The sequence below is a fragment of the Colletotrichum siamense genome, assembly GCF_013390195.1.
Source record: "Colletotrichum siamense strain Cg363 chromosome Unknown KSG_Cg363_contig06, whole genome shotgun sequence".
Classification (NCBI taxonomy): Eukaryota; Fungi; Ascomycota; class Sordariomycetes; order Glomerellales; family Glomerellaceae; genus Colletotrichum; species Colletotrichum siamense.
In genome coordinates this window covers 3,151,084-3,170,316 of record NW_023501019.1, presented here as the reverse complement: position 1 = coordinate 3,170,316, position 19,233 = coordinate 3,151,084, and the positions used below count along the sequence as shown (strand labels likewise).

Genomic DNA, 19,233 nt, shown 5'->3' with positions numbered 1-19,233 from the left:
ATGCACATTTGAAGCGACTAAGCTGTCGGCGGTAGCCACCCACATTTCCCGGCGATCGAATCTAGTGGGCAGATTTCTCGGGGACCATGTCCACCTCCCTGGACGCGCCGAACTACCCCTGGCCCCTAGTTGGCTGGAGCTCCAGCCGTTGAGGCCCGCTGGCGTTTCCTCGAGACTTTGTGATAGTAACACACCGTCTTGATTTTCATCTGCGGAAAGCGCAAGCATCGACATGCTCCCGCCACGCATCCATCGCACGACGAATTCGTCTCCTCTCACAGTGTCACCATCCCTGGTCTTCCGAGCCCGAACTCGGGCGACAGAATATGCAACCTCCTCCTCCTCAATCCAAGCGAACTTCCCTTGACTTATCAGTACCTCGATAAATCCTCTCGTTGCCCAATCGTGGACTTGTGTCCTCTCGTTCGACACTTTCTCTCGACATAGCATCGCGGCTGCGTAGTCTGCACGACCTCTGCTTACAATGACTGTCAACGTGTTTTCAGTCCCCGTCTTCCTTGTCGTCTTTCGCGAGTCCTTGGAGACTGGCATCATTGTGTCTGTCCTCCTTGCGTTCCTGAAGCAGACACTCGGTGGAACGGGTCAAGATGTTCAGGTCTACAAGGCCATGCGGAAACAGGTACGGTATCTCTGTTGTCGACGTGACCGCTTACGCGACTTGCCAATGCGAATAGAAGGCTAACTTCGGTGACTATGGTAGGTCTGGCTCGGGACAGGCATCGGCCTCCTAATCTGCCTCGTAGTTGCTGGTATCATCATTGGCGTGTTTTATGGCGTCGGCAAGGATGCCTGGCAGGCTCACGAGTACTACTACGAAGGCGCGTTCGCTATCTTCGCGTCGTTCATCATCACGTTGATGGGAGTCGCGCTCCTTCGAGTCGGCAAGCTGCAAGACAAATGGCGCGTCAAGCTGGCCAAGGCGATGGAAGCTCCGTCCAAGACCTCTACGTCTGCAGGCCAATCCCGCTGGAAGAGAAACAAGGAGAAATACGTCATGTTTGTGCTGCCTTTCATCACGGTTCTTCGTGAGGGCATTGAAGCCATCGTTTTCCTTGCTGGCGTCACTTTTGCCGCACCTGCTACTTCTGTTCCTCTCCCGGTCATCATCGGGCTGCTTGTTGGAATTTTCACGAGCTACCTTCTCTACAAGTAAGATATTTCTGAACTCTGGCGTATTTGGCTACATTGGCTAATCTTTTTGGCGCTACAGGAGCGGTTCTACTTCGAAACTTCAAATCTTCCTCGTTGCCTCTACCTGTCTTTTGTACATCGTCGCAGCCGGTCTGTTCTCTCGTGCTGTTTGGTTCTTCGAGGCTCAGAAATGGAACGATGCCGTTGGTGGAGACGCAGCAGAAGTCGGAAACGGCGCAGGATCCTACGATATTGACAAGAGTGTTTGGCATGTGAACGTGAGTCAATTCAAGAAAGAAAAGAGCTTGCGCATTGTTTCTAACAGCCAATTCATAGTGCTGCAGCCCGCAGCTGAACGGCGGTGGAGGTTGGGGTCTACTGAACGCCATCTTCGGCTGGAACAACTCTGCAACCTATGGATCGGTTATCTCATACAATGTCTACTGGATTGCGGTCATGCTGTGGCTGGTTGTTCTCCGCTTCGAGGAGACAAAGGGACACTGGCCTTTCATGAAGCCGAAGGCCTCCAGATCTACTACGACCGAATCGCCGAGCAGCACCGACGTGCCAGTCGAAGAGTCCAAGACCACCGCTGCCACCACCACGAATGCTCTTTGAGGCGTTCTAGCACCCAATCCAACGCTCGAACCTGGATGAATTCATGTTGCCTATTTACTCACCTTGGGCGACGGACAGAGGGTAAAAGAAAGGAAAGACTTCGGAAAGCCGTCCGGATGATACATAGATTGGGGCGGATTTGAAATCAGGCGGCCGAAGCCCACGGGATTTCAGAACCAAACAGCTTGTCAATAGACAACCTACAACGTCACGAGTTCATGCTACTGCCATGGTCAACGATCAATAAATCTGTGGTCATCACTCGATTCAGCAAGTTCAAGTGAACACATTGTACATACTAGATCACCCAGTTCAATCCAACTGCACCAGGTGAATATGCTGTCACTGAAATGTTTCATTCCGCTTACACAGCGTGGCACCCTCGCTTACAGCTCCATCGTTGACTCGCCTAACCCCGAGTCGGGATTCAGCCAGGGAATACTTCAACTGCCCTAGTAAAGCAAGGCGGTCACGAGGGCATGTTCAATCACCTCGTGGATACAGAACCGAGCTAGCGGGAGTGACAGAAGGCAATTCGAGATGTTGAGAAGAGGGGTGTAAAGCAGTCGAGATACCAAATTTAGCCAATCTGTGACACATACAACTCCGGGCACCCATGCTAGAGAAGGCGGGAACCCCCACAATGCAAGATAACAGGCTAGAGAGGGGTTAGCAATGGCACTTTATTCGGGCCAATGTCGAGCCGCCCCTTGAAGCTAGCAAATAGACGACAGCGCCACCTGAACAGACCACCTTACGGCGTTGCCCTGAGCTCGTACGACCGAGACGGAAACGTTCGGCGATACACTAACATCGCGGGCGCCTCACACGATCTGCATATTCACGAGAGCCATCCCTGGACTTTCATGTCCCCAATTGGCAGCTAGATGGAATATTCAGGGCTTACGCGTCGAAAGAAACCAAGAATCATCAACTATGCGAAGATGATCTAATCATCACAAAGACGGGCGCCCTACTGTCGCTTGAGCAGCTACGATAGCTCGGGCGTTGGCCAAGCGCCAAGACGGGTTCACTTCCGGCAAGCCAACCACCATCACTGTATTAGGCACAGTTGCAGAGGCTTTCCACGTTGTCGGGTACTTCCAACCCCGCCCCCAAGTCTGTTCCAACTTCCACTCTGAATGGAGCTTCGTGGAGCCGTCTGGATCCCTGCTGCAGACCCAGTGTAGTTCATGAGGGTCCACGTCTCGCTTGTAAGTTAGTCACAATGACAAGCTTTTCGAGGACGTTGCAACACCGGAACGCCGAGTGTGTCCTTTTGATGAACCGGGTTCTTCTATGTTCCCGAAAGCGATTACCGCCTGAAAGCAGAGCGTAGGGTCAAGACACAGAGCAAAATGTAAAGTTGTCCTCCATTCTCGTCGGATAGAGCGTCCTCTCTCGGCGTTCTTGCCGAGCAAGTGACTGCATACCATCATCTTCACATGATGCATCAGCTACTAGAACCATGATATGCCAGGCCTCCGAATAAAGATGGTTTGTGACCCTTTATCTGCATTTCGTCTGAACCCGTAGATACGCGGAAGACGTCGCGGCTTACCAACGGAGGGGTCTTGTCGTTATCCACTTTAGTGATGGCAACTGTAGCGCACCGTCTCAACTATGGCGATCGTCTTGGCTTCAAGTCTCCACGTTCTCGCCCAGCTCAGCAAAGAGCCTAACGTCTGTACAGCGGGTCGTCGTTCGATACCTTGCCCACGTGGTAGGATTATGTGAGATCATTGGCTGCCATATCGCACTGTCTTCTTGTGTGGACGACGTAGAAATTTGCTGTCCCGAACATGGGATTCAGGGCAATGAGTTCTTCATGACAGAACGTTGGTGAACGAGGCTTGAAAGATATTTCTGAGCCTGTACACTTTCCCAACACGCCTCATACAGCAGGCAATGACTCGAGCGCGTTTGGTCTCAGTGCTTGTTGTTGTTTTGATGTGCTGTAATTAAATTCGGTTTCGTTGTAAATGGGCCCCAGTCATTCCCTAAAGTTGTGACGGGTCCTCGCTAGCGAACCTTCGACGCGCGCTCTGTGCACTTACACCGTGCAGTGTTAGGCGAAGATTAGTGATCTAGCCGCTCCCGTTTTTTCCTGAATTTCCTGTCCAAAGCTGATGATCATCGGTGCTTCTTCTCACAGTGACGAAAAGTGGCGTTGCGCGTGCTGTGCTACCATCAATCCTCAGCTCGGAACACCGAGCTGCGCTCTCGGAGGTAGACCAGCCCACCAACGCGAAGCTTGTCAAGTGGCAACGGTACGCCAAGTCGGATGGAGCCGAGGCATTGGATGGGTCTAAAGCTGGGACTGCTTCCCAACACGTCCATTGCTGCGGCATCGCTTAAGATCTGTTTTATTCCCGAATTTTGCCCATGACTAGTACGGGAGCTGCCCTCTCTACACTCGCGTGGCGATTGGCTGATGCCATTGATGTAATGCTCCGATAACTAACAAGTTAGGCCGTTGCCTCCTGCAGGCGGAGGATCGATGTGCCGCAGGACCCCCGGTAATGTGGATCGAAACAACTCCATCCGAACAACAAGGCTAGGTTGTGATGCTTGACGGAGCCCAAAACTCTGCAGCATACCGCCGTCTTAGTCACATTCGTAGAGTGGAATGAGATACGAATTAGCGGAGAACAATGTGGGCATTCAGGGCTTGAGACTTGCAGCAACGGCCTTCTCTCGATGTCAGCAGAGACGGACTTATGCGGACATACTGTACTGTGGAAACATCTTATTTCAAGAAGCACATGTTCAGAAATTGTTAGTTGAGAAAGCGTCTAAGAAGCTCTTACGGCAGAATTAAGTGCTTGATGGCTTGAGGGCGGCCGCTAAAATGCTACAGTCGTCACAGGGCTGAACTAACTTTTCCGAGTGGACGCGACTCGAGTCAGTTGACTTGATGATGCCTGACTAAACTAGCATGCATGCTAAGTGATATCAGATCGACTCTATCAATCTACTCATACACAAAGTCAAATTGGAAGTCGTCAAGTGATGTCAAATCTGGAAGCTCGGTTTTCCTCCGAACTTCGAGTGTCCATAGAGCTGGAGCGATATCGCTGCTGATATGCTCACGCCCTCTTGCCTAGGTCCTTCTGTGAGTATTGCGGCTTGAAGGATTTGAAGTGAAGCCATAGTACGATGATTACCGGATAATCATTTAGATATCTCCACTAAATCCCTGTTTTCTTGTTGGAAGTGGTGAAGTTTTGTTTCATCAACCAGCTGATTAGATCCTGGCCTCGTGGGTATACTGACGAACATGTCTCTCGAACGTAGAGTGACTTTTTGTCTCGAGTGGAGATGTGGAATCAAAACTTCGTCCGAACAAGGCAGTCCACAACTTGTGATGGTCCAGCCTCTAATTCTTTATCTTGGGATCAGATTAGATCCAATCAGGATCATCACAACTCCATTACCTACGTTGCAATCGTTGAGCTCACAGCTCTCAACCGGATCCCGCCTGCATTTTACACGAGGCATTTTCTTCAAGTGGCGGAACTCGACCGTAGCCGGCGGGATGCACAAGCTGAAGTATCCCTGGTTGAGTTTGATACATTCACGATGCTTCTTGGGAGCGTGACGCTACGGGTGGCTTCCACCCCACCCTCAGTTGAAGTTGTGTTTTGCATCCCAGTATTTGGGCAGTGAAAAACTTTGCATTTGTGTTAAAGACACAGACATTGGCTAGTATACCATAGGTAACATTTCGATTATTTGAGCATTTCCCCCCTTGTCTCTGCCGAGGCTCTTCTTGTTGGTGTTGAAACAATCGTCACTGCACGGACTCCAGCGTCACTTACACCATTCAAAATGATTGAGACACGGGCAGCCAAAAAGCCGAAGCCGCCCAATGCGCGCCAACTCATGAATGAATGGAATGTGAAGATATATGCTGCCGTTATCTGTGCGGTCATTGCTGTCTTCATTCTGTATCACTGGATTAGGTCGATCAACAGGAAGCTTACGTCCTCACCCAAAGCATGGCAACGCTTGCCCGGTGTGTCTATTGTCGTCAAGACATCTCGGTGAGACTCACGTGAGAGATAATAGCTGCTGGACCAGGAAATTAACACCCCATAGGCAAATCCGGAGCTTGCTAATCCGAAAGGTCCCCGGGTTTCCGTCAGGCGGCCATGCGTTCTTGGCGATCGCCTTCGTGGGCGTCAACATTGTTATGTGCTTCCACCACGTGGATAGGGCCAAGACCAGCAACTTTGCTGCACGATTCGGATGGTCAGTTTTCTATTTTATGGCGGCATCTGATGGCGCAAGCTGACTGGTTGGGGACAGGATGTCGACCGCCAACATGGCCCTGTGCGTGTTTTTCGGGCTGAAGAACACTCCATTGGGGATCCTGTCCGGCCACTCCTACGAGCGCCTGAACTATTTCCACCGACTCGCTGGGTACGCCGCAGTTCTTCAGCTGGTACTTCATGCTATTTTCTACATGATTTACTATGGCAACCAGAACCGCTGGAGCACTCTGCTGGAGGACCAGAACTGGGAGGGCATTGCGGCCGGCGTAGCCATGATTGTGCTACTTCTTGGCATGGCCAGGAACCTGGGCTACGAGGCTTTCTACATCAGTCACCTCCTGGGATTCCTTCTGGCCATCATTTTCACAGCCCTCCACAGGCCCTACTGGATCTGGAAGATCCCTGTGGCAATGCTCTTTGCCGGGGCAATCTGGGCGCTTGATCGTCTCATTAGGGGGTCGAGGATGCTGTACAACATGGTCAACAACAGCGCCACCATCTACCAGCTGCCCGATAACGGTGTGCGAATGGTGATCAAGAAGCCGCTGGCTGGGGCTGTCCCTGGATCGCACTGCTTCGTGTGGATCCCGAGCATCCGAGCATTCCAGACTCATCCCTTCACGATTGTGTCCAACACGAAGGCCGGCGGTTTGGAGTTGATCTTGAATTCTTACAGCGGCTTCACCAAAGCCGTTCACGACCGCGCCCACCGTGAGATTGGAACGTCAGTGTGGGCATCAGTGGACGGCCCCTACGGAGCCATCCCAGACCCTAAGAACTTTGATAAGGTGATTCTGATTGCGGGTGGCACCGGGGCTACGTTCACCTTTGGCTTGGCGACGAGCTTGCTCCAGCACCTGGAATCAAACTCGGGGACTCACGTAGACTTCATCTGGGCTGCTAGAAAGAGAGGTTCGTCTGATTCCGGTTGACATCCCCAAAGCCATGAATGCTGACGGCCAGTACAGAGAACTTGAACTGGTTTGCGCATCACATCCAGTCATTGTGCCGGCACGGTCCCGGAATGAACATGATGCTGCACGTCACCAGGGAGGGCTCGAAAGAGTCCCTAAGCGATTCCTCAGCACCGACCCCTCTGGAGCACTCAGTCCTTGCGCCCCAACAAACAGTCAAAAGGGGGGCTGACAGCGTCTCATCCGAGGATCCCATGCCGGGCGCTACGGATACCATGGAAGAAAAGACAGCTGCCAACGTCTCAGCAGAGCCTGCTGAGAAACAAAGGCGTTCGCAGGATCTCGACAGTCTATGCGACATCAAGTACGACAAACTCGAGGCAGCAAAGGTTATTGGTGAGACGTTGGAGGCGATCGAGCCTGGTCAGCGGGTGCTCATTGCGTCGTGCGGCCCTCAATCTCTGACTGACCTTGTACGGACCACTGCCGCTCAACACATTGCCAGCGCGGAAATTAGCATAGAGGTTCACTGTGAAACTTTCGGCTGGTGAGAGCAGCACAGCCGGGGACCTGCTGCTGTTTGGTCGCCGAGTTTTCAGTGCCTTAGAGATAAATGGCATTACAAGCGTCTGCATCTACATGGCCTGTATGGCACTGGTCAATCCATCATTCCAATCTGTGTGCCGTGGTATCGATTATTGGCTTCTACGGCGGTTGTTGATGCTTATGACATGTATAAGCCACAGTTCGTCCCTACTACTAGAACGCATAGTAGAAGCAACCAGGGAGAAGCTTCGCTAGTGTGCCAGCGAAACGGTTCTGCGTCCTCGCGCCAGGTAAACCCAGAGAATTGGAAGAGGGCTTTTCAGGCGTGTCACGATTAGAATAGCGCGGAAAGCCATTAACCGCGCAGTAGAACGGCGTCTCAAGGAGCAAGAAGGCATCTCAAGCTAATTTTAGTCTGCGTTGGATTAAGCTTGACCGGCTGCTAGTTTGACATGACAAATGACCTCGGTCTCCGTGCCCCTCGGCTGATAACTCCGAGCTACTTTACCACACGGACTCCGACTCAACTAGTCTGAGTTAGGATGAACGACATGGGACGACATATCTGGGCAGAAATTCGCCAACGTCAACCACTGAGGCGTTGTCATGCAGCTGGTCTTGGTTGTCACACTCCAACGTATCCGTACAAATTTCCCTATTACACCTACTGATACATGACTCTGGTGACGCTAGGCAAAGCCTCCGCGTAATGCTTGCTGTGAAATCCAAATTCGTTCATTGGCGGGCGTAAAGAAGATTCGGGGCCTTTCGTTATTCCCAGCGGGTCGCGTGCCCGTTAGCCCATGTAGTAGTGACGGCCTTTGTCCATTCCATGCCCGTATCCCTGTCTTCCAACTCCAGCCCAGAAAGCCGCATCCTCGCTGCGTGGTCCCCAAGCCCATCCGGCCCCCTGTGCGATGGGCAGATGGTAGAAGCGGAAACCGAAGTATGATGTTACCGAGCCGATGGCGAACGCCACGAAGATGTCAACGCCGTGGTGCATGAAGTCGAACCATCTGGAAGCACAGATGAAGATGCATACGCAGAAGGGGACCATAGTCAGAAGGACCAGGTAGATAGGTGGAGCAGCAGCCTGTCTTCGGACGGAAGATATCGGTCGGTTGTTTGTGGGTTCTCGGGGTGCCGAATTCGCGTCGCTTCCTTGCATCTCAATGTCTCCCACAATGCGAGAAGGGAATGCTGAGTGGCTCTGTTCTGTCAAGCCTTCGGTTCGAGGTGCCCAAGGAGCTGTAACTCCAAACTTGCTTGCCAGGAAAAACGTAAGGTAGACAAGACCCGACGCCGCAATCGAGGAATGTCCAGATGGGAAGCTACGAAAGCCGTCGTTGACAACACTAGCGTCAGGATTCTTGCAGATATCGGCCGATACTAGCTGTCCCGGTGTCGATGAAGTGGTTGCCGCCACGCCACCAACGATGTACTGGGCGATATTATCGAGGTCCGGCTGGCAGCGCGCGATGGCATTCGGTCGTGGCTTTCCGAGGAGGTTCTTGGTCGTGCTCACGATGAACCATGTCGCGATTACGGAGAAGATGAGACCCAGCCATCCCGCGTGGATCTCCCAGAGCTTTCGTCTCCAGATGATGGACTTCGGCGTGCCTGGGGGAACTGTCGAGCCCGGTACGAAGAGCAGAGAGACGACAAGAATGATAAGTATAGGTGCGACGATGCAGATGAGAAATGCGTTCGTGATGGAGACGGTGTCGTCATAGAGAGGAAAGCTGATGTCGGGGTTTCCTAAGTTGAAAGGGCGCTTTTGCGGTGTAAGATTCCCTAGAATGTATCCCGCGACTGCAAAGACAAGGAGAATTGCCCAGTCGAAGGCGTAAGATATGGCCACTCTGATGGACCCCATCTTGCTATGTCTGCGACCAACGTCGCTGGGGTTGGATAATGTGGTGTAAGGTCGACGGGGTTCGAAAGGCCGGTGGTTCTGGAGGTTATTCAATGGAATATTGTCGTGCATGTTGGAAGGAAGGAGTTTGATTTGTGTCTTGGAAGGCGGCCCCTGAGATTAAGAAGCTTGGCAATCACGACCCCAGCCGGAAGGGTCAATCATTTGTTCTTATGTGGCAGATCAATTGGGCCTTCCCTCAATCATTTCGACTTAGCCTCCGTGGTTGCCAGCCCCCTCTTGCTTCTGTTTTTAGTGTAGTCATCTAGAACCACCCCATGACACGTGCGTGCCCGGCTGAGGTAATGTGCAGAAAACACTGCCCCTTGGGAAATGGATCTGTTGCAAAATTCGAGCTGGCCCCTTGGATTAAGACAAAACTCGTATTTATTTTCCGAAACGTATGTGCCTGTAGTGGCCTGAAGCTCAGCCACCCGCGCGTATGATACATCGGCGGTGCATGCACTCCTACGCCCGGAAGCGCCTAACTTGCGGTCTCAACATCACGGGAACTCTGCCCGAAGCCTCTCGTCCTCGCGAAGAACGTCTTCCTTCATGTGGCCTCAATACAGGCGCCACATTGCATGTCAATTCATGATCAACGGCGGCACTATCCGAAAGTCATGGATTATTGACATCTCGCCCGATGATGTGTCCTGTGATGTTGAGTACATACCCTTGAGCCAGCCGGGAGGGCCTGTTGACCATCCAGTTCCACGATCGAACATCACTGAGTACTGGAATGGAGCCATTTGCGCCTTTATGTATGCGGACTAGGCATGTTTGAATCGCGTAGGACTGGTTGGATCTTGGACATCTCGAGTCGATCTACAATGCATACGCCTATTCATCCTTCTTCCCCCCTAAATCGTTTTCGTACTTTCGTATGGCAGGCCACCGCCTGCGGGCACGCCTTTTTTGACATCCGTAGGACTCTGACGGGGAAATATTTGAGGGCCAGGATGGCTCTCAGAGAAATCTCTATGGCCACTTGTGTTACGCCTATTCATATTTTCATACTTCGACCTCTCTTTCTATATGTACCTACTTATCTTTACCCAACACCCATAGACTCGGAGTCAAGCTCGCCGGTGCGTTCCTGCATGGTTAATCATCATCAGTGTCCCAAAAGCCATCAGCCTCCTCAGGATGCCAGGGGTATATTCGAGCATCTGGTGCTCCTGATAAGGCGTGCATCCTGAGAAATGCCCACTGCAGCTCAAGGATGTCTCTATTGGGAAGCTGGTCCTTTCTCTCAGCAAATATGGTGATTACTTGCCCATCTGTGACTGGTCGTGATCTCGTGATTCGCATGTCTTTCGGGACCAGGACGGTGCGCGGATCCGTCGAGAAAGAAACTCTGCTCTCCATGGACGGAATCCGTGTTCTCTCCAGCCAGTGAACCCTGAGGCGAATGCAGGGCCAACAAGTTGCTGGTGTCTCAGGGGGTTCAAAAGCCAGCAAGCCCTGCGCCCAGCTGGTATGTACCTCACGATTCAAACAAATCATGTTCGCTGCTGTATCTATCATATTGGGCAGCCTGCCGCTGCTGAGACTTTTGTACAGTCTCCTGCAGCGAGCCTCGCCCCTAAACGCCTCCATGTGAAATAAGCCAACCAGATGATGTCTGTATTGGTCGCTCTCGCTGTCGGCGAACGGGAAGATGTGGCAAACGTCGGGGTCCGTGGTCCCCGTGACAACGCACCGGCCCTCGTCGCGCTTGAATGCCTGGGACAGATTGCTGTCAGCAACGCCGGATTACACCTAAACCCAAAGGGGAACTTCACTTTCGCTCTCTCTGCTTGGCTTCGGAGACGTTCAGTACGCATCACAAGGCTGCTTGACTCGGGGAATCCTGGCGCATACGGCCGTTGAAGAACTGTTGACTGGTCAGCGTTCATCGGAAATCAGTTGGGCTGCAGGGAGGTCATGCATATCTTGACTAGCATCGGCAACCTTTGCGCCACCGGCACCAAGCCGCACACCAGCCGTCTTCTTTCCATCCAGGATGCCGTCTGAAGCTCGTGTAGTAGTTCGAACAGTACGCTCATGTCAAGTATCATGAGCATACTCCAGAACCCTGCTCGTTTCAGTGCCCTATGGGAGGGACTGTGTCGGCAACTTTCATGAATCTTCGAAACGAGCAGAATTCTGGTTTCCATCTCGTCCTCCATGGTGGCGAAAATCAGTGAATGAGGACGAACCTCCCTGGCATTCTTGAACCCCATCTCCCAGAGGCCCACGAAGCTCCTTTATATAGCCCTGCCTTCTCCACCTCCAGGCCTTGGTTTTTCGTAGATGTTGCTACTACCACGTGGGGTTTACTTTCTCCGCTGGCCGCGAGTCACTACACCAAGCAATGCTTCGCGGGCGATGACGCTATCACTTATTTGGGTTCAAAGTCCCCAGACAAGTTCGCCGATCTGTTCAGACATAGGGTCAATCGTAGCGCAAGATGTTGAGCAAAAAGCATATAGAGACCGCAGCGCAACTTGAGCATTCAACTTTTGAGTAAAGCTCATTCTTCATCCATGCTGGCGTGGCCCAGTCTACCATCTTGCCGATCGGCATGATTTTAGAAGTCAAGAAATCACTTACATCCTTCACTAAATCATTCCAGATGTTCTTCTTTGGCACGGGGTTGTCTATCATCCCGAGCTACAATTGAGAACGACTGTGGTCCCGCCAGAAAGGAACAGCCCCAATATTTCCAGTGTCCATGCGCTATTGGCGGATCGACCTGCGTCCAAAGCTGTTGCGTACTGGTCAAGATTCTATCTCTAATATGGTGATACTGATGACAGCAACATTCGATAGACCCCGCTGAAAACAGCGACTATTCGTGCTGAGTTTGGAAAGCAGACTAAATATAGGTGCTTCAGGCGGTGTTTCCAATCGGGCACAGTTGTTCATGGGCTCGAAACATGATCTCCGAAGCTTCGATCCGATGGGCGCCGGATCAGACCCGCCCCGGTAGGACCCATGCATCCGAGTTCGGTGCTTTTGATCCGGGCGGCCCGGGGCAAAGGTTTTGTTGTTGGAGTTGGTTCCGGTAGACTGCATAAGTTTCCTACAGTATACAACGTGTACCATGAAGACCCTAATTTGGCTGTTCTAAGCGGACTATATTCTCTATGTTCGGAACACAATCGAGCCTCGGGGAGTCAACCAAGTGAAAGCAGCGACGAGAGGATGTAGAGACGACAATGGGAGAGACGCTGCTAGCAGAGGAAATAGCAGTGATAACGACAGAAACACAAGAATACAGTCGCTGTGACACAGTTCAGTAAGTAGTCTCATAACTATAGTCACTACTTGCATAGCATTAGGTTTCATAGGGTGAGGTCAATTACGGCCCGGCCTCGTCTCCGACAACACCACATTCTCTCTGGACGTCAAGATCGTCGTATGCATTCATTGAGTATTGTTATCAGCCAAGGAGTCGAATAAATAGTCTTCGGCATATCATATCAACCCGGATCCCTGTCTAACAGAAAAACATGGATAAGTCGTGGGGATTCTCCCATCCTTCCAGAGGTGTCAATTGAGCAACGCGTTTGTCGCGTCCACTTCGTCAAAATCGCATCATCATTCCAGCCCAGACCGCTCAAATTCGATCGCAGAATGTAATCGACTCTGTTTTCTCACGCGATACTCGCCCAAAATTTCCCGCGTGGTTCAATCCCCCACCAGTGGCGGCAAACTCGACCTCATCCGATTCCTCCTCGGCCCGCGCCGCAAGAGGAAACTCGAGCGACCGGCCCCACCGCTCATCTGGTCGGCTATTCGTTGCTGCTTGTCTAGATCTTCTTTGGCCGGGATTGGAAGAGGCATCGATGCTGCAGAGTGTCAGCAAGACCAGTTTAGTGGAGGATTCCTGCAGAAACATCGCTGCCGAGTATGCACGCCGGCGGCGCAGTACAGGAAAGCAATCTCCGGCCAGCGCATGTCTCCAAAGTCCCTTTCGTCCCCCACACAATCATGACCCGAAAGAAGGCAGCATTCTTGAAGGAAAACCAACAACATGCTGCTACCAAGAAGAGAAACTTGGGGGCGAGAGCGTCCGAGTGGCGTCCGGACCAGAAGCCCGGCTAGTCGACGGCCCAATTGTCCCAGGTCGCAAAGATTAGTCGGTCGGCCGGCAGGTCCTCGGAGTGAAGCGGGGCCCCGAATCTGTTTCCGGAGAGACTCTCCGGCCGGTCATGAGCAGTCGGTGGGGATCGACTTGAGAATCATCCCAGGTCGCCACCGTTCCTGCATACCACATTGCAGGGGGAATTTGCTCTTAAAAATCATGGGTTTAGACGGTCTGGATGTGTTCTTTGCTCCCTCTGCCATCCTTTTCCCGTTGTCACTCCTCATCCGCCATCACGCTTGGTAGTCCATGGTTGTCATCTGTACCATTTGACTCCTTCGCAGCAATGTCAACGACTGGCCTCTTCGCCGCTTTGTCGGTCATATGTCTAGCGGCGGCTCAATCTTCAAACAATGATGGTATGTGTGCTTCTCTTCCTCACTAATTCTACATGCGCTCGAATTCCCGGAGTCTTCAGCCCCTACAGCCGGCACCCGCTTATACCTCGTAGGCATCTCCAACAAAAGAATTGCTCCTGCAGCCGAACTGATCGCGGCAAATGCTGCAGCTTCGGGTATTGAGTACCTCGACTTCGAGACGTCGCAGCTCACCGACAAGGTCCTTGCCAACTTGACCAGCTACGACATTGGCGATGCTGGCGTCTTTGACTTTGGAGACGAGGGCGATGTGACCGGCAAGAGAGCTGCCCGCTCCTGTAAGGTCTTCCCAGGGGAAAGCGCCTGGCCTTCATCAGCCACATGGTCTGTATTCGATCTGTTGACGGGATCTGCGCTTTTGGACAGTGTCCCATCGGCGGCTGTATGTTACAAGGACTGGCCGCAATATGACGAAGCCAAATGCGCCGAGGTCACGGCACAATGGGCAAGCCCTTCCTACCAGTGAGCTACTCCTGCACCACATTTCACGAAAGACTTCGCTAAGTATCTGAGGGCGTCCGAACCTACTGGCCTGGATTTCCCCCTCTACGAAGGCGTGAGCTGTCTTCCCCCGAGTCTGACGCGCTCCAACGCCACTTGCACCCAAGGCGGCCACCCGTCTTACGTCCTGAATGCAACCAACGTTGCTCAAATTCAGCTCGCGGTCAACTTTGCGCGCAACCTCAACCTGAGACTGATTGTCAAGAACAAGGGTCATGACTTCAGCGGCAAGTCGGCCGGTGCCGGCGCTCTCTCTGTATGGACTCACCATCTACAAGGAATCCAGTACCTCGGCGCCAGCTTCAAACATGGCACTTCCGGCTACCAAGGTCCAGCCTTCAAGATTGGCTCTGGAGTGACCATGCTTGACTACTATGATGCTGCGGATAAGGAAGGTCTGCAGGTGGTTGGTGGTATCGCCCGCGTAAGTTTCCCTCCCCTTCCATCGATTCGTGATGGTATTTGATTCAGGACATTGATATACTGACCAACCGGGAAGACCATCGGAGTTGGTGGTGGCTACGTAGCAGGTGGAGGCAATGGCCCCCTGATCTCCTCGTACGGCGCTGGAGCCGATCAGGTCCTATCGATGGAAGTTGTGCTTCCCAATGGTCGGTTCGTCTCCGTGGACGAGAATAACTACCCCGATCTCTTCTTCGCTCTCCGTGGCGGCGGAGGCAGTACATGGGGCATCGTTACGTCCCTTGTCATCCGTGCCTACCCGAAGACTCCGATAACCTCTCTTAGCTATAGCTTCAACACCGGCGGCAACGTGTCCACGGAGGTCTTTTGGTCCGGTGTCGATGCCGTCTTCGCAGTGTTCCCAGAGTATGCTGATGCCGGCATGTTTAGCTATTGGTCCCTTATTTGCACCAATGAGACGGAATGCACTTTCTCCATGCTGCCGCAGCTCGGCATCGACATGGACGCTGCCAAGCTCAAGTCCGTCTCTGCTCCGCTCTTCGGAAACCTTTCAGCGCTCCACATCCCCGTCTCGGACATCAAGTACACCGAGTTCAATGGCGTGCGCGATGCAGTCCTGAGCACTTGGACTGTCGATGGGGAGTTCGTCGGCGTATGGAACTTTCATACCGCGTCTCGTCTCTTTCCGCGATCCAACTGGGAGGACTCGGTGAAGCTGGCAGCCCAGACGAAGGCACTTCGACAAACCGCCGAGGATGGTGGTCGCGTCATGGGTTATAACATCAAGACGGGGGTGAACCCTTCCCTCAACCAGACCAACGCCGTCAACCCCGCCTTCCGAGAGACTCTTGCATTCGTCATGCTGGGGGCTGCTTGGGATCTGGAAGCGACGCCTGAGGAGATTGCTGCCGCAAGCAAGAAGCTGGTAGAACAGCTGCAGCCATGGCGTGATGCTAGTCCTGGTTCGGGAACCTACTTGAATGAGGCGGATATCAATGAGCCAGACTTACAGCAAGCGTACTATGGCAATAACTACGACTACCTGTATCAGCTGAAGCAGAAGTATGACCCTTGGGGCGTCTTGTATGCTGCTACTGCTGTTGGCGCGGAGGACTGGTATATCACGGACCAGATTGAATATTACCCGACGCAGACTGGGCGTCTCTGCCCCAAGTAGAGATTAGATCTATCCTGGAGCAATGGAGTGTTCTCCCAGACCATGTCGGTACTATATCACACCCGAGAAGACTTGCACATGCGGTGGTAAACATAGCGGTTTGAGCACAGTCGTAGTCTTAGGTTTATTCAGGGTATGCGATATAATAGTAGTGATGAGTTGAACATCTCTTGAAGTTTTTTGCATACAGAAGTGCGCTGCAAGTACTCATCCTCATCAAGCTCTTACCAGACGGTTCCCTTCGTCTGCTTGCCCTTCTTCTCCTCCACGGTCTTGACGTCGATGTTACGCCAGATGACCAAGGACACGAAGATGAGAGGAATGAACGCGCAACCAGCAATCACCATCTTCCTCTGCACATCGGCGTACGCGGCAATAATAGCCTCGCGGATAGGGCTGCCCATAGGGTACGACAGCTGAGTAGTGAGATCTCCGAAGATTTTGGCCGTGAGGTCCTTGCTGTCGGCAGGCAGGTTCTTGTAGATGTTGTTCTCGAGGACGTTGTTCCAGATACCACCGGCGATAGCGAGGCCGATTGCGGCGCCGATGGAACCGAAGAGACCGTGAAGAGCGAGACCAATAGCAACTTGCTGGTGAGTGACGGAGGACATGACGGCAAGCTGGGAGGTACTGGCCCAAATGCCGCTGGCAACACCGTTGAAGATCTGGCACATGACGAGGTAGCCGACCTTGGTTCCTGGGTGACGGAAGTAGATAAGAAGAGCCGTGCCGAGAACGCAGATGGGGATGCCGGCCATGGCGGTCCACTTAAACTTTCCGGTGTAGCGGATAAGACTAGGGCGATGTCAGTATATACACTCAGGGTATGGTGTAGATGAGACTCACAGTCCAATCAGAGGCGAGAAGATAGCTGAGGTCAAGCTGAAGGTGTTGAGGATGTAGCCAGAGCTGGTGATGTCCTGGTTGTGCGCAACCTGGAGGTAGGACTGATAGTATGAATCCCAGCAGCTATGAAATGGTCAGATACGATGTAGAATAAAGGGGCTTCAGCAAGATTGTGGCGTACTAAATCGAGGCAAACATGATGCCATACACCAAGCAGGCGCCGAGGACGGTGCGGTCCTTCAGGAAGTGGTAAGGGAACAGACAGACAGTCGCGAACCACTTCTCCCAAACGGCGAAAAGGGCCAAGCCCACCACACCGAAGACGATGAGGCAAATGATCGTCGGGCTGGCCCAGCTATGCGAGGTGTAGCTGACGAGACTGAAAGGCAACAGAAGCATAGACCAACCACCGGAAGCCAAAAGCAAGCCAACGACTGTAACAAAATTGTTAGAGCATGTTCCTATCTTCATTGCAGTGGAGACTTACTGTCGAATTCAATGAAGTAGTGCTTAATAGACTCCCAAGTGCTGCGAGTCTTAACCTTGGGAGGGATCAGGCCCATCTTCTTGGCCTTGATCTCACTCATGAGGAAGATCACCGCGACGGGAATGCAAATGCCAACGAGAATGATGGCGAATGCTCCGAAAGCCCAACGAAAGTTGACGTTGTCGTAGAACAGCTGTGAAATCTTCGGGCCGGCGAATGTCGTCGCGATGAGCGGGGTGCCATTAATACCAATCATGATCATTCGGTTCTTCAGGGACGTCATGTCGGAAAGGTAGACGGTGACGATGTACTGCAAGCCGATGTGGCCAACCCAGAAGATGGTCTGCGCGGCAGCGTACGTTTCGACGTTCTTGCAGGTGGCCTTCATGATCATACCGATGCTAATGAGGAGGACCATCCAGGAGAAACCTTCGGTACGGCCGCGGATATCGATGATCTTGGCAATGGTAAGCTTCGAGACACCACCGAGAATCGTAGAGATGATGCTCGTCGTCGACAGGAGTCCATGCTGGCCAAAGGCGGAGGTGACATAGGGCGTCAAGTTACTCTGGACAGATTGAAGAAGGTTATCGACGAAGGCGACCAGGTACAGCCTAACATCTTAGCGTTAGTCTCTCATAACCAAACACGGATGACCTCAACATACAAGACGAAGACAACCCAGAGCATCTTCGTTGACCACACGGTAGTGATGGCCTCGACCTTCTTGACACCCTCCTGCTTGTGCTCGGAGCCGGCGTCATCTGCCTCCGTCTTCAAGGGGTCGGCATGGATGTCGACCACATTCTGACCAGTTGTCTTTTCGATGTCGCTCTCAGATGCGGCGTGGCCCTGTTCGGCCGTGCGAGGCGGCGAAGGTTGGATGGCAGCCATCTTGACTTGAAGATCGCACGTGGCTGCAAGACGTTGCTACACGCGGTGACAAGGGGTAACCTGAACCAAGCGCGTGAGGGAAACCAAAGGGCGCAACCAAAGAAGGAAAGGGGACACGGGATCGGCCATGCTCGGCAGGGCAGAGCTCGGCCGATTTATATTTTATCTCGTACCGCGGGCTTTTCCATCGTTCGCGACTCGAATCGCTGATCCGGCCGACCCACGTCGCAGGATCGTCATTCATTCCTACACAAACACCTGCTTTTCGGGGTGGGTAGACCCGCGGATTCATCGATGGAGTTCAGAAAAGACTCAACATGATTCGTCAAAAAGATCTATGTACACCTCGCACCTGTGAGGACTAAATGAAAATGGCTCGGTTACGGTGTTGGAGGTGCCGGCCGGTTGTGCCGCGCCGCCAATTACGAGCCGGGGAATTGCGGCCGCGATGGATCCGGGGCCCCGTCGAAAAAAATTGGTGAGCCAAACGGAGGCCATGTCCGATATTCGGGGCCCCGACGAGGTGCCACGGCGATGTCACCCTCTCGAAGAGGACCGTTATCAGATGATCTGACAAGGTATTTTGTGGAGAACCGTCCACTTTTGGTTCCTCTTTTAGTCAGTGATGAATCAAGGGGCTCCCTGATTCCGGTGACAGAGAAATCTCTCGCGGTTGCCTCTCAAGCTGAAAGATGGGGATGGTGTCCAGATCGGATGCGGCGGGTGGGTCGATGTGAAGTTCCTGGGTCTTGGTCTGGAAGACAAAGCGATGCGTCATCACTGCAGGATGGGTTGCTGTTGGTTGGAGTGGGCTCACTATCCTCTAGCTTGGGCGTTCGTTGTCGTCTAGTCGCGGCACGGGAAGCCGGGAGTACGACCGGTGAACTAGCTTGCTTGCCCGGCTACCGGCTCTTACTGCAGGTGCGATCGAAAACCGTAGCGAGACCGAGGGTGACAGTTGTCCGATAGAC

General features: G+C 52.8%; 5 protein-coding genes across 5 annotated transcripts; 3 read left to right on the top strand and 2 right to left on the bottom strand.

Moving 5' to 3' along the window:
- Window positions 1–484: 484 nt before the first annotated feature.
- Window positions 485–1,770, top strand: ftrA-0 (High affinity iron permease ftrA; the record flags this gene model as incomplete). The annotated part of the gene is made up of 4 exons (XM_036641675.1): window positions 485–640; window positions 722–1,170; window positions 1,232–1,430; window positions 1,489–1,770. The coding sequence occupies 4 exons, from the start codon at window positions 485–487 to the stop codon at window positions 1,768–1,770; spliced, it is 1,086 nt and encodes a 361-aa protein (XP_036493856.1).
- Window positions 1,771–5,601: 3,831 nt separating this feature from the next.
- Window positions 5,602–7,512, top strand: frp2 (Ferric/cupric reductase transmembrane component 2; the record flags this gene model as incomplete). The annotated part of the gene is made up of 4 exons (XM_036641674.1): window positions 5,602–5,816; window positions 5,872–6,024; window positions 6,082–6,959; window positions 7,016–7,512. The coding sequence occupies 4 exons, from the start codon at window positions 5,602–5,604 to the stop codon at window positions 7,510–7,512; spliced, it is 1,743 nt and encodes a 580-aa protein (XP_036493857.1).
- Window positions 7,513–8,303: 791 nt separating this feature from the next.
- CGCS363_v009824 (putative lipid phosphate phosphatase 3) lies at window positions 8,304–9,383 on the bottom strand (the record flags this gene model as incomplete). Its single annotated transcript, XM_036641673.1, has 1 exon — window positions 8,304–9,383. The coding sequence occupies one exon, from the start codon at window positions 9,381–9,383 to the stop codon at window positions 8,304–8,306; it is 1,080 nt and encodes a 359-aa protein (XP_036493858.1).
- A 4,460-nt stretch (window positions 9,384–13,843) lies between these two features.
- ZEB1-0 (FAD-linked oxidoreductase ZEB1) lies at window positions 13,844–16,035 on the top strand (the record flags this gene model as incomplete). Its single annotated transcript, XM_036641672.1, has 4 exons — window positions 13,844–13,916; window positions 13,976–14,396; window positions 14,448–14,859; window positions 14,935–16,035. 4 exons carry the CDS (start codon window positions 13,844–13,846, stop codon window positions 16,033–16,035), a joined length of 2,007 nt encoding a protein of 668 aa, XP_036493859.1.
- Window positions 16,036–16,259: 224 nt separating this feature from the next.
- On the bottom strand, window positions 16,260–18,262 carry MFS1-0-1 (MFS siderochrome iron transporter 1; the record flags this gene model as incomplete). The annotated part of the gene is made up of 5 exons (XM_036641671.1): window positions 16,260–16,830; window positions 16,882–17,004; window positions 17,063–17,315; window positions 17,369–17,982; window positions 18,036–18,262. 5 exons carry the CDS (start codon window positions 18,260–18,262, stop codon window positions 16,260–16,262), a joined length of 1,788 nt encoding a protein of 595 aa, XP_036493860.1.
- Between the last annotated feature and the right edge of the window lie 971 nt (window positions 18,263–19,233).